Genomic DNA, 13037 nt, shown 5'->3' with positions numbered 1-13037 from the left:
AATAGCAATCAGTCCAGAAATTCCCCTATGCCTCCGGCTTTGATCTTTGAACATTTTGAGAGCATAAAATGGACGGTTACAACCGATACTTTTATGAAAATTATTAGTTATCTACTAGCTGGCGCAGCAAATGTTGTTTTTAATATACCTACATAGTATGTATGTATGTATGTATTTACGTTATTAAACTCTTGCAACAAGTTGCCACAGAGTGGAATAGTTTTATTCACCTAACGATTGTGCGTATCACCTAAACCTAATCGAGATAACCTATGTATATATAAGTATGTATATCAATGATGAGGACGACGAGCGGAGTTTTAACTCCGTGCATGCTGTAATTTGAGTAAAAATTTAGATATTCTAACGAAACTCCACGCCCACAAAACGTTATCGAAAACATATAAATTGCCATAACTAAGCCGAAAAATTGAGATACAAATCTGTTATTTGGTACAACGAATCATAAAGAGTGGTACCTGTGGTTTGAAATTTTTTAAAAACTGGGCGTGTTCCCGTCCCTAATAGGTTTTATGTATATACATATATACCTTCCAAACCATTGAAGCTTTTCCCATAAATTTACCAATGTCAAATAAATTTGGTTTTTATATAGAATAGATAGGAACCACTCCCTCGTTCACTTTCTTGATTATAATTCAGCAACCAATCAATATATCCGGATAAAGGTTTGTACGAATCTTGTCTTTGAGGGGTGTCATTGAAAATTGTCCTAATCGATATATATGTAGCTATTCCCCAAATACCGGCAATGTCAACTCCAGAGGCTATGGCTTACTTTTTGATGAAAATATCGGTCAATGTGTGAGATATATAACTGAAATTACTTGTAGATGAATCCTTACCTGAATCAGGTCAATATTTCCCTTACCTAATATAAAAATTTCAAACTTCCGGTTGACTTTATACCCCATATATCGGCCAATATGTGAATTACTTTAATTAAATTTAGTGGACGTATTTTCTCTTAATGAAGCATCTCTGTGCCTAAATTGGATAAAATCGGTAGAAACATACCCATATAACTAATATCAAGACTTTCAAACATCCGGTTGAATTTCCTCCTTATTTAATTATCTTATAAAAGATTATTTCGATCTCTATGAAGCCATTATGGTAATTTGCACGACCAGCAAGCTAATTTTATATATGCAAACATATATTGTGACAAAAAAGTACCCGCAATTGCAAATACAGTAGAGGCCCGCTAATCCGGATCAATTAAAAAATAAAGCATAAAATAGTGAATAATAAACATGTGATCCGGATTAGAGAATACGGATAGAGAATGTCGGTCCGGATTACAAGGGACATAATAGAAATTTTGAGTTTTTTAACCCTGTCCGGATTACAGTAGAATCCGGATTAGGCCATGTCCGGATTAGCGGGCCTCTACTGTAAAACGCAAAATATTTAATTGTTCATCAATATTTATTTTGTCGCCTTCAAAGTAATCCCCTTCAAATGTAATACACTTATGCCAACAATGATTTCTTCGAAACACTTTTCATTAGCACAAGCGAATTTTGTTTTATCTCTTCGATCTTTTGCATGTCAAACTCATAAACCCATGCCTCATCGGCAGTTATAATGCTCTCCATGAATGTAGGATCGGAATTCGCACTATCAAGCATGCCCAAAGAGAGCTGTTTACAATACCCTTTTTGAAAAAAATTCAGCTTTATCGAGACGAGTCGTAGATACAGTAGCTGCTATATGTCTACGCTCCTTTGCAAAATAAATGTTTACTGCTACAAGTATGCTATTGTTCTTAGTAAGCTAAATTGCTCAAGCTACTATTCATGGTAATAACTTTAGGTGCACAAGGCTCATTAGTTATATGAGATCTACGGCAAGTTTTCACCCGATTTTATTCATTCTAAGCACAAATATGCACCGTTATTGGAAACAAACGCTCTCTCAATTTTATTACAATAACTCACATATTGGCTGATAATGCAGAATAGTTTAGTCACCTGGAAGTTCGAAAATCTTTGTATTAGGTATATGTTTGCTAAGGGACATACTACTATCAGCAAGGTGATTCTCTTCAAATTTCAATTTTATATCTTATACTTTGACCCATATTTTGGATAAATGGTCAAGTATAGGCGGTAGGGTTAATATATTCGGTTTTAGGGGCTTAAACGAAATTCGATTTGACAATTTTTGGTCATAAGGTGACATAGTTTAAAGGCTTTATTCGTGCAAAGTTTTGTCTCGTTATATAAATTATTATTACTATTAATAGAAATTGGAAGAATCAAATGAAATTTAAAATTCTATTATATGGGAAGCCCGATGTCGCTCAATTTCACACTGTAATATAAGAATGTCGGAAGAATATCCCGAGATATGGGATTTCACATAAAGGAGGGTGGTGCCACGCTCATTGTCCAATTTTCACCTCAGCTCCTTTAAAGCCCTCTCCTACCGTCGCGGAGGTAAAACTTAATGTCTCTGGTGCATTTTTTGTTATTTGTGCTATTAGTGGTTTTTAAGAGTATCCTTATATGGGGAGCGGTCATCCATTTGCACACTGTCGATGGAAGTTCTTGTAACATATGCTGTACGCAGTTTGGTTGTTATAGCTTTAGTGGTTTAGGAGATACTTATGTACATTGAACCTATTAGAGGACGGGGCCACAACTTTTTCAAAAATGTTAGCCAACAGGTGCCCCATGCCCTACTGTGATCCCCTGTGTCAAATTGCAGTTCTATATCTTAATGTACTGCTAAGTTATGGCACTTTATAGGTGTTCGTTTAATGGTGTTTGTGGGCGTGGCAGTGGTCTGATTACTCCCATCTACGAACTCGTCCAGATCTTTTTGCCAAAAAACACTTGTAACAATATACTTACATACATATCTTAGTTTTTACTCAAGTTATCGCTTGCACAGACGGTCAAACCGACAGACGAACATACAGTCACCCGGATTTCAACTCGTCTCATTATAGCGCAAACAGCCAAAAACGTAGACCCGTGGCCCGTGTCAGCTGATACGACCTATCTTATGGACGCGCAATGTAAGTGAACAGCAAAAAACGCTACTGCCTTCTCTCTTTGACGTAGGATGCCGTGAGAATTCACGGCATTTGGATTTTTGCCGCAGAAACGTGTCAGCTGATTGCTCTCTCACAACGCAGGGTTGCCAATCTCGATATATTATAAATGTTGTCTTCAATATGTTTGAAATTTTCTTAAAATAACTCAAAATCAGAGTCGAATGCTATTATTTATAAATATATAAACTATTTTTAATAGTTTGTTTTCAGTTTTGATATTTTATATCGTAAGAGATTGTAATTGAAAACATAGATGTGTACAAAACTATATATGCGTATTGAGCAATGGCAACATTGTTCAAATGAAAACAAACAAAGATGGCTGATTTCTGCGTTTTTACCACGGGCTCAACTTTTAACACATTTTGCTCGCTAAGGAAGGCAAAAGGCCTATAAAGGCCTAACTATAATATGCATATGCTGCCCTATGCTTAAATGTCAAAAAAATTTACACGAAAGCCCAATCCAAATGCATAAGGAACGGAGAGTAGACTTTTGAATGACTATAATGTACTTACATGCAGAGAAAATGGTCAATAAACAATTTGTGTTTTGATTTTATATTTCGTTTGAATTTTGCAAAAATGAATAGAAAATTAAAATATTTAAAAACAATTAAAATGCTTACTTCTATTTTAGACGGAATATGCATATTAACAAAAATTAGTGAAATTAAAAAAAAGAGTTCGGTCATGTTCAGTGAGGGAAATAAACAGGAAGAGGAAGTAGGATGGTTTTTTTGTACGATTCCTAGAAATGAAGAGGATTGACCTCATAGACATTTTTATATGCTCGCGATTGAAATACACGACACGAAACATGTGCGTTCGATCGATTTGTATGTGTATTGCGGATTGCGTCTTACTAGTTTAAAGTAATATACGACACACGTGCGTTCGATCGGTATGTGTGCGATTGCGGCTGAGTGCGCATACCGATCCATGTTCAGCGAAAATGTTTGATTTTTTACGATCGGTGTGCGGCGTACATGTATGTCGTCATGTATGGCGCTATTGTGCACACAAAATCTCATTTCTCGTGTCGCCGAATAGGAAAGATCGCGGACGAACAATTTTCCGCTTGTTTACATCGCACATTCACTTTGTTTGAAGATCGAACGCAAAAATGGATTTGTATGTCGTGTATGGCAGAAACGATTTCATATAGATCGAACAATGCACATGTGTGTCGTGTATGGCGGCCTTTTATGCGTATAATTGGGCAGCTTTAATTTCCCCAGCAAGTCACGGTTACCGAAATTGCAACTCAGTGAAGTGCTAAACACATAAAAGCGAGACAGACTGCAAGCGACATCTGCTGCCGTTGTCGCTCTCGCTAACTTGAAAATATTCTTAGATTTGCTGACGACAGTAGAGTTGATATGCAGAGAGGAGTGATGCCACTAATATGTAAAAAGTAAAATTATTCAGCTTTAAGAAACCTGACGTTATTTTACAAATAAAAGTCTAAAATAGCTCTGTTATATCATTTCCATAATAACAATTTATAAGTTAAAACAAATAAATTTACTCTATTTACTTATTTTTTGCATTAAAAATTTGACTTTGAACAAAATATTAAAATTTCATTGAGAAGTGAAAAGTAATAGTATGGGCACAAAGAAAAATTGTGTACATGCAAAATGGACAACTGTGTTGTCTTGTGTACATACTTGGCTAATGTTATATCGCCTCTTCTCTTACAAATGTTCATGTAGAAGGACTCACACGACGCCATTTACAGTTCACTGTCGTGTTGCCATGTCATGTTGCGCTCTATGTGTTTAGCACTTGAGAGGCGTTTTCACAGTAAGGGCGATTCTCTTGCTCTTGCAATATTGCACGATGGCAAAAAATGCAAAAGTTCTATACCGAAATATGCAAGGCCATTGCAGAATCTAGTGATATATGAATAGCTGATTCGAGCAATTTATTGACTGATAACAAATCTTTATAATTTAAGTAGAAATTATAAAAATCTATTTAAATCTCCTTACTGATAATGAGCATGCATCGGCTTCTTTGCAACAATATAGTCGGACGAAAGTATGCCCAACGATTAGGAATTAAAAGGAATGATGGAACCAGCGGAAGAATAGCTCTGAATTCATCCAAGACTTTTGCGAGTTAGCATATTCCAATGGGTTTTCAAACCCCTTGAAGCAGCAGGGGTTTGCGGATTTACCACTTATCAATGGTTTCAACTTATGCGTTCGCACACAACATAAATGTGATTGTATCCTTTGCTATTTTTCGGCCAGGTGCCGTCTTTTCGTTTGCCGCGACAAATGTTTTATCGGGCAGGAAACGATAAAATAATCCACATTCATTTGCGTTATAAAGCTGCATGTCCGAAATTTCCATTTCATTCATTTTTGCCCGGAAATTAAGAATGAACGGTGTTATTCCTGACTTGTCGCTTGGGAGGCTTTCCCCACAAATTTTTAAGTGGCGAATACCGAATCTTTTCTTGAAATTTGCAAGCCATCCATCACTTGTATGAAATTGTTTTCCTGTGTGCAATTTGGCAAATTCGAGCTTGGCTCTTGCCTTTAAAATTGGACCACTCATTGCACAATTACGCTGTCTTTGGCTTAAGAACCATTTATACAACCTTGCCTCAAGAACGGGATATTCCGATTTATGTAAAGTTTTCTTGGTTGCAAGTTCATGTGTGTTTGCCACTGCCTCCAAAATTTCATGACGTTTTCTCTTTATTTTTAAGATGGCCGCCTTAGATACATTATAATCCAACGCCAATCGATTTCCATGAATACCTTCATCGAGTTTTCTTAAAATCTCAGCTTTTTGATGCAAATTTAATCTGATTTGCAATGATTTTCTCTGCTTTGTTGGCATTTTTTAACACACTAACCATAAACAACTCGCAAGTTTAAACGCTCATGACACACTACGTATATACATACATATGTACCTCGCGATACCGACTATAATTTTTACATAGAAATTCGGGGAATACATAGCAATGAGGGGAATAACCGAGCTTGTTTTTCTTGCCAAACAAACGGTTGGGCTTGAAAAAATAGAAAAGCTCAAAAAAGTTAACCCAAAGTTAACTTTTTAGAGCAGTACGTGGACGCTCAAAATCGGTAAACTTAGCCGAAGGTTTAACTTTCTCGCGAGTTAACTTTTGCGCGATTCTACTGTACAAGTAATGTCAAACGTTAATGCAATCAGTCCAGAAATTCCCCTATGCCTCCGGCTTTGATCTTTGAACATTTTGAGAGCATAAAATGTACGGTTACAACCGATACTTTTGCGAAAATTATTACTTAAAGTAGAGGCCCGCTAATCCGGATCAATTAAAACCGGTCCCTATCCGGAATATAAGGGAATCCGGATTACCAAAGACATATCAGAACTATGTATTATGAAAAAATATTTATAAATTTCTGTTTGTTTATTATAACAAATAATACACATGTTCCAAAAAAACAAAAAAAACTTAAACCGATAAAGCATAAAAGCGAATGTAGTGAATAATAAACATGTGATCCGGATTAGAGAATACGGAAAGAGAATGTCGGTCCAGATTACAAGGGACATAATAGAAATTTTGAGTTTTTTAACCCTGTCCGGATTACAGTAGAATCCGGATTAGGCCATGTCCGGATTAGCGGGCCTCTACTGTAAAACGCAAAATATGTAATTGTTCATCAATATTTATTTTGTCGCCTTCAAAGTAATCCCCTTCAAATGTAATACACTTATGCCAACAATGTTTTCTTCGAAATACTTTTCATTAGCACAAGTGGGATGACCGTCAGCTAGTTCAGCGAATTTTGTTTTATCTCTTCGATCTTTTGCATGTCAAACTCATAAACCCATGCCTCATCGGCAGTTATAATGCTCTCCATGAATGTAGGATCGGAATTCGCACTATCAAGCATGCCCAAAGAGAGCTGTTTACAATAACCTTTTTGAAAAAAATTCAGCTTTATCGAGACGAGTCGTAGATACAGTAGCTGCTATATGTATGTCTACGCTCCTTTGCAAAATAAATGTTTACTGCTACAAGTATGCTATTGTTCTTAGTAAGCTAAATTGCTCAAGCTACTATTCATGGTAATAACTTTAGGTGCACTAGGCTCATTAGTTATATGAGATCTACGGCAAGTTTTCACCCGATTTTATTCATTCTAAGCACAAATATGCACCGTTATTGGAAACAAACGCTCTCTCAATTTTATTACAATAACTCACATATTGGCTGATAATGCAGAATAGTTTAGTCACCTGGAAGTTCGAAAATCTTTGTATTAGGTATATGTTTGCTAAGGGACATACTACATACTATCAGCAAGGTGATTCTCTTCAAATTTCAATTTTATATCTTATACTTTGACCCATATTTTGGATAAATGGTCAAGTATAGGCGGTAGGGTTAATATATTCGGTTTTAGGGGCTTAAACGAAATTCGATTTGACAATTTTTGGTCATAAGGTGACATAGTTTAAAGGCTTTATTCGTGCAAAGTTTTGTCTCGTTATATAAATTATTATTACTATTAATAGAAATTGGAAGAATCAAATGAAATTTAAAATTCTATTATATGGGAAGCCCGATGTCGCTCAATTTCACACTGTAATATAAGAATGTCGGAAGAATATCCCGAGATATGGGATTTCACATAAAGGAGGGTGGTGCCACGCTCATTGTCCAATTTTCACCTCAGCTCCTTTAAAGCCCTCTCCTACCATGGTGCATTTTTTGTTATTTGTGCTATTAGTGGTTTTTAAGAGTATCCTTATATGGGGAGCGGTCATCCATTTGCACACTGTCGATAGAAGTTCTTGTAACATATGCTGTACGCAGTTTGGTTGTTATAGCTTTAGTGGTTTAGGAGATACTTATGTACATTGAACCTATTAGAGGACGGGGCCACAACTTTTTCAAAAATTTTAGCCAACAGATGGCCAATGCTACTGTGATCCCCTGTGTCAAATTACTGTTCTATATCTTAATGTACTGCTAAGTTATGGCACTTTATAGGTGTTCGTTTAATGGCGATTTATGGGCGTGACAGTTGTCCGACTACGCCCATCTACGAACTCGTCCAAATCTGTTTACCAAAAAACACTTGTAACAATATATCTTAGTTTTTACTCAAGTTATCGCTTGCACAGACGGTCAAACCGACAGACGAACAGACAGTTCCACGGATTTCAACTCGTCTCATTACTCTCATCATTTATCAATTATTATTAGGTGCTACATACAACCGTTGGCATTATTCCGATTACTTTGGCGGTCGGGTAAAAAAACTAACGAATTTTGGTATAAATGGGGTATGTACGGATAGTGGAGCTTCTCCAGAGGAGGAATATGCAAATATAATGTTGTTAACACTTATATTTTTATTCCCGATTAATAAAACATAGTATTTCAAAATGTTTTACTAATTTTTTTCACATTTTTCACTTTGTATATTTAAATAAAGTGTTGTGAACACTTTTCCCATATACATACATATGTATGTATATGTATAATATGTGATTTATATTTAATAAACACAAATAAGTAAAACTCTATGATAATAGTATCATAATATAAAATTTATATCATATCGGGGTCGCGTAGTACTTCTTTCGCATAGTACTTCTTTCTGCGTAGAAGGCCTTCGGCCACGCTTTAAAAAAATAACTTTCTTCGAGCCAATACCCAGGGTGACAGAAGTACTTTCGAGTAGTACTCCTTTAAAACCCTAAGTATTTTATAACGTAATATTATTATATAATACTACTTATGTAGTTGTTTGTTATATTTAAATAAGAAAATATCCATATGCATGTTTAAGATAAGATTCGTTATACTCATTTTAATTTGAAATATAATTTATAGACACTTGTTTTTATTAGAACTAATTGCTAAATAAAGAAAGACGAATTATAGCGAAAAAGAGAAATTTCAGCGAATTGCTCATATTTGTATTATTATATGTATGTATGGCAGCGCTCCTCATAATTGTTAGTACATAAATGATTTTTACTACGAGTGTAAAATACTTACAATTTAATTAAATGAATTTGAAGGGAAAAATGTGCATAAAGTGTGTTAAATGTAGTAAAATCGCTTGTTGAAATGTTCGAATTTTGGGAATTTTTATATACACATAATCCTGTATATATGTATACTATACTATATGTATTTCTTAATTAGGAGGACTTCCTCTTTCCCACGGTAACTTCAGATCGCGTCGCCAAAGAAATCGGAATTGTGCCCAACCGTTAGGTGAACAAAACTATTATACTCTGTAGCAACATTTTGCAAGACTATACAATTTCTGTTATTTAAGCAATGATTCTTAAGATTTAAAGCATTAAACATTTATTTCATAAAGCAGAGTATACTTATGGCGTCAAGTATACGTACATATGTAACTATGTACATACATATATACATTGGTCTCATGTTCTGAACGTACTAAATTATAATGTGATTTGTTGCTGGCGGTTTAGTGGATATTCAAGCCGAGTAGATGAAACCCATAATATGAAAATTCTTGTTCAATACAAATTTTGTCAACATCTGAAATCAATTTCTACGTTTGAAATAGGAGAGTATAAAATGTTGTGTTACATCCATAAATATTGCGCGCCTTTGAGCATCGAAAATTACGATAGAATAGAATTTTCGAATTCGCCCAAACTGCTTGTTCTTAATAGCGCAAACAGCCAAAAACGTAGACCCGTGGCCCGTGTCAGCTGATACGACCTATCCTATGGACGCGCAATGTAAGTGAACAGCGAAAAACGCTACTGCCTTCTCTCTTTGACGTAGGATGCCGTGAGAATTCACGGCATTTGGATTTTTGCCGTAGAAACGTGACAGCTGATTGCTCTCTCACAACCCATGGTTGCCAATATCGATATACTGTAGTAATTATCAACTTTTATAATTCAATCTGTTCAATATGTTTCAATATGTTTGAAATTTTCTTCAAATAACTCAAAATCAGAGTCGAATGCTATTATTTATAAATATATAAACTATTTTTTAATAGTTTGTTTTCAGTTTTGATATTTTATATTATAAAAAATTGTTACTGAAAACATAGATGTGTACAAAACTATATATGCATATTGAGCAATGGCGACATTGTTCAGGGGGGCAATGGCGACATTGAAGAGAGTAGCGTTTTTGGCTGTTTCGGCTAAAATGCATAAGGAACGTGGTATCCCCGCAAAACTAATACGGCTATGTAAACTGACGTTGAGCAACACCAAAAGCTCCGTCAGGATCGGGAAGGACCTCTCCGAGCCGTTCGATACCAAACGAGGTTTCAAACAAGGCGACTCCCTATCGTGCGACTGGAGAAAATAATTCGAGCTGCAGAACTTAATCGAACAGGTACAATCTTTTATAAGAGTGTACAGCTGCTGGCGAATGCCGATGATATTGATACCATCGGCCTCAACACCCGCGCCGTTAGTTCTGATTTCTCCAGACTGGACAAGAAAGCAAAGCAAATGGGTTTGGCAGTGAACGAGGGCAAGACGAAATATCTCCTGTCATCAAACCAACAGTGGTCGCACTCGCGACTTGGCACTCACGGTCATAACTTTGAAGTTGTAGATAGTTTCGTATTTTTGAGAACCTTTGTAAACACCACCAACAATGTCAGCCTGGAAATCCAACGCAGAATAACTCTTGCCAACAGCTGCTACTGCCGACTGAGTAGGCAATTGAGAAGTAAAGTCCTCTCTCGATGAACAAAAACCAAACTCTATAAGTCACTCATAATTCCCGTCCTGCTGTATGGTGCAGAGGCTTGGACGATGACAACAACTGATGAGTTGACGTTGCGAGTTTTTGAGAGAAAAGTTCTGCGAAAGATTTACGGTCCTTGCGCGTTGGCCACGGCGAACCTTGCATTCGATGGAACGATGAGCTGTATGAGATATATGACGACATTGACATACATAGTTCAGCGAATTAAAAGACAGTGGCTACGCTGGCTAGGTCATGTTGTCCGAATGGATGAAAACACTCCAGCTCTGAAAGTATTCAAGGCAGTACCCGCCGGGGAAAGCAGAGGAAGAGGAAGATCTCCACTCCGTTGGAAAGACCAAGTGGAGAAGGACCTGGCTACGCTTGGAATATCCAATTGGCGCCACGTAGCGAAAAGAAGAAACGACTGACACGCTGTTGTTAACTCGGCTATAATCTCGTTAGCGGTGTCTACGCCAATTAAGAAGAAGAACAAAAGCTAATTAAATATCAAAATAAATCAGACAAGGCGACTCCCTATCGTCCGACTTCTTCAATTAACTTTTGTTAGTTTATTGAAAATTTCGCAACAGGTTTGACAGTTCCACATCTATTGTGATCTAAACATACGATCCAAAGCAATGTGGAATTTAAGAAGTATTGTGAATTGAAAATACATTTCGATCCGTTTCCTATCGTATGTCATAATGCCAATCACCATATACGATTGACGTTTCACGTAATTTTCTTTCGTATGTTTGACCTGATTTTTTATTTTAAAAGATTTTAAACCCGAAGCCAAGTAAAATATTGGGCAACTACATATATGAGTAAATTATTATGATAAGAACTTGCTTTTAGGGGACATCTCAACAGGCAAAAATTTATGGCATACTAACTGTCAAATCTTTGCAATTGCCTTGCCATTGCCAAATCTGTATGTGGGCATTTTTTATCATAACATAATCATTTGCGAAAAGGCGTCGAGTAGGTAGGCTCGAGCTGATGTACCGCATGTTTCGAGCTCTTGAACTGTTTAAAATTTATATGGAAAATAAAAAAAGGAGAAATATACTTTTTTCTACAAATGTATATCTTTAAAAAAAGATTTTATATTTTCGGACTATGATAATCGTAACATTAACAATTGAAATAATAAATTTGATAGCAATGATATTTTGAGTTATATTTTAGGTTCCAGCTCTCAAGTAAATGCTCAAGAAAAAAAATTGAGCTGTAGTCAAGTAATTTTGACAGCAGGCTTCGCATTGTGAATGATCGACATAAGAAGAGCAAGAGAGAATAAACAAAGAAAGTAAACTTTGTGTGTAATATGTATGTATGTGTGTAGTAACATAAACATTTTCATTGCAATTTAATAAGGAATGTTGTTGATGATTGGTAAGTTTTATACAACATTTCAACATGGACTATACTTCATAATAATGATTTTAATTTAATTAGGATGAATTCAACGATTACTTTGAATTTCTTTGAAGAAACAATTGTCGATTTTATGTTTCTTCGAAAAACCTGCGTTGCCATATTCATATTTTATTGAAATAATTTATACCAGCACAAGAAAATTTACCGCAATAAATTTTCTTGACCATTTCTTATGCGTTTTTTTATATGAAGTTTTTACATTTCTTGAGAGCTGGAACCTACCCTTTAACAAAAAACTTAAGTAGAAATTATAAAATCTATTTAAAGCTTACCTTCCTCAACAATTTAACGGCGTAATATGTCTTTATGTAAAATGACAGCTAAAACAGTGTTGCATTTATGTTTTTACGAGTCATTGCACGAAAATAAACCTGGGTTTTGGTCTGACATATTTCACAGCCATTGCGAACAATTTTTTTTTTGCACCAAGTGGAAAATTCTGCAATGCGTGCACCGTGCAAGGTTGTTAAGCATGAATACAGAATGTGCGGCAATTCATAATAGTTATGCACATTAGCTATTCTCAATAAATTGAGCGAATTAGCCGTTCATATGTCACTAGATTCTTCAATGGGTGCTCTCTTGACATTGCATCTTTCGGTATAAGATTTTTGCATTTTGTGTCCTCGAGCAATCTGGAAAGAGCAAGAGAGTCCCCCTATACAGTCAAGATGCCGTCGTCAAGGAAAACACTTAAAATTCTTGAAAGCTTTGCATGAAATATATAATTTAATGGAATGAGAGCGATGTGTTTAGAAACCCATCTCGTTAT

At 35.8% G+C, this 13037-nt stretch overlaps 1 protein-coding gene across 1 annotated transcript; it reads right to left on the bottom strand.

Moving 5' to 3' along the window:
* Nucleotides 1–5292: 5292 nt before the first annotated feature.
* On the bottom strand, nt 5293–5983 carry LOC120770080 (jerky protein homolog-like). The gene has a single exon (XM_040097222.1). It carries the CDS (start codon nt 5944–5946, stop codon nt 5293–5295), a length of 654 nt encoding a protein of 217 aa, XP_039953156.1. The 5' UTR covers nt 5947–5983.
* Nucleotides 5984–13037: the final 7054 nt, after the last annotated feature.

This window comes from Bactrocera tryoni, chromosome 3 (genome assembly GCF_016617805.1).
Source record: "Bactrocera tryoni isolate S06 chromosome 3, CSIRO_BtryS06_freeze2, whole genome shotgun sequence".
NCBI lineage: Eukaryota > Metazoa > Arthropoda > Insecta > Diptera > Tephritidae > Bactrocera > Bactrocera tryoni.
Note: the sequence above shows the minus strand (reverse complement) of the source record. Positions and strands in the feature narration are given on the sequence as shown.

What these genes read in the sequence shown, in the direction of transcription:
- LOC120770080 (XM_040097222.1), bottom strand. Translation starts at nt 5,946, where the DNA reads ATGCCAACAAAGCAGAGAAAATCATTGCAAATCAGATTAAATTTGCAT.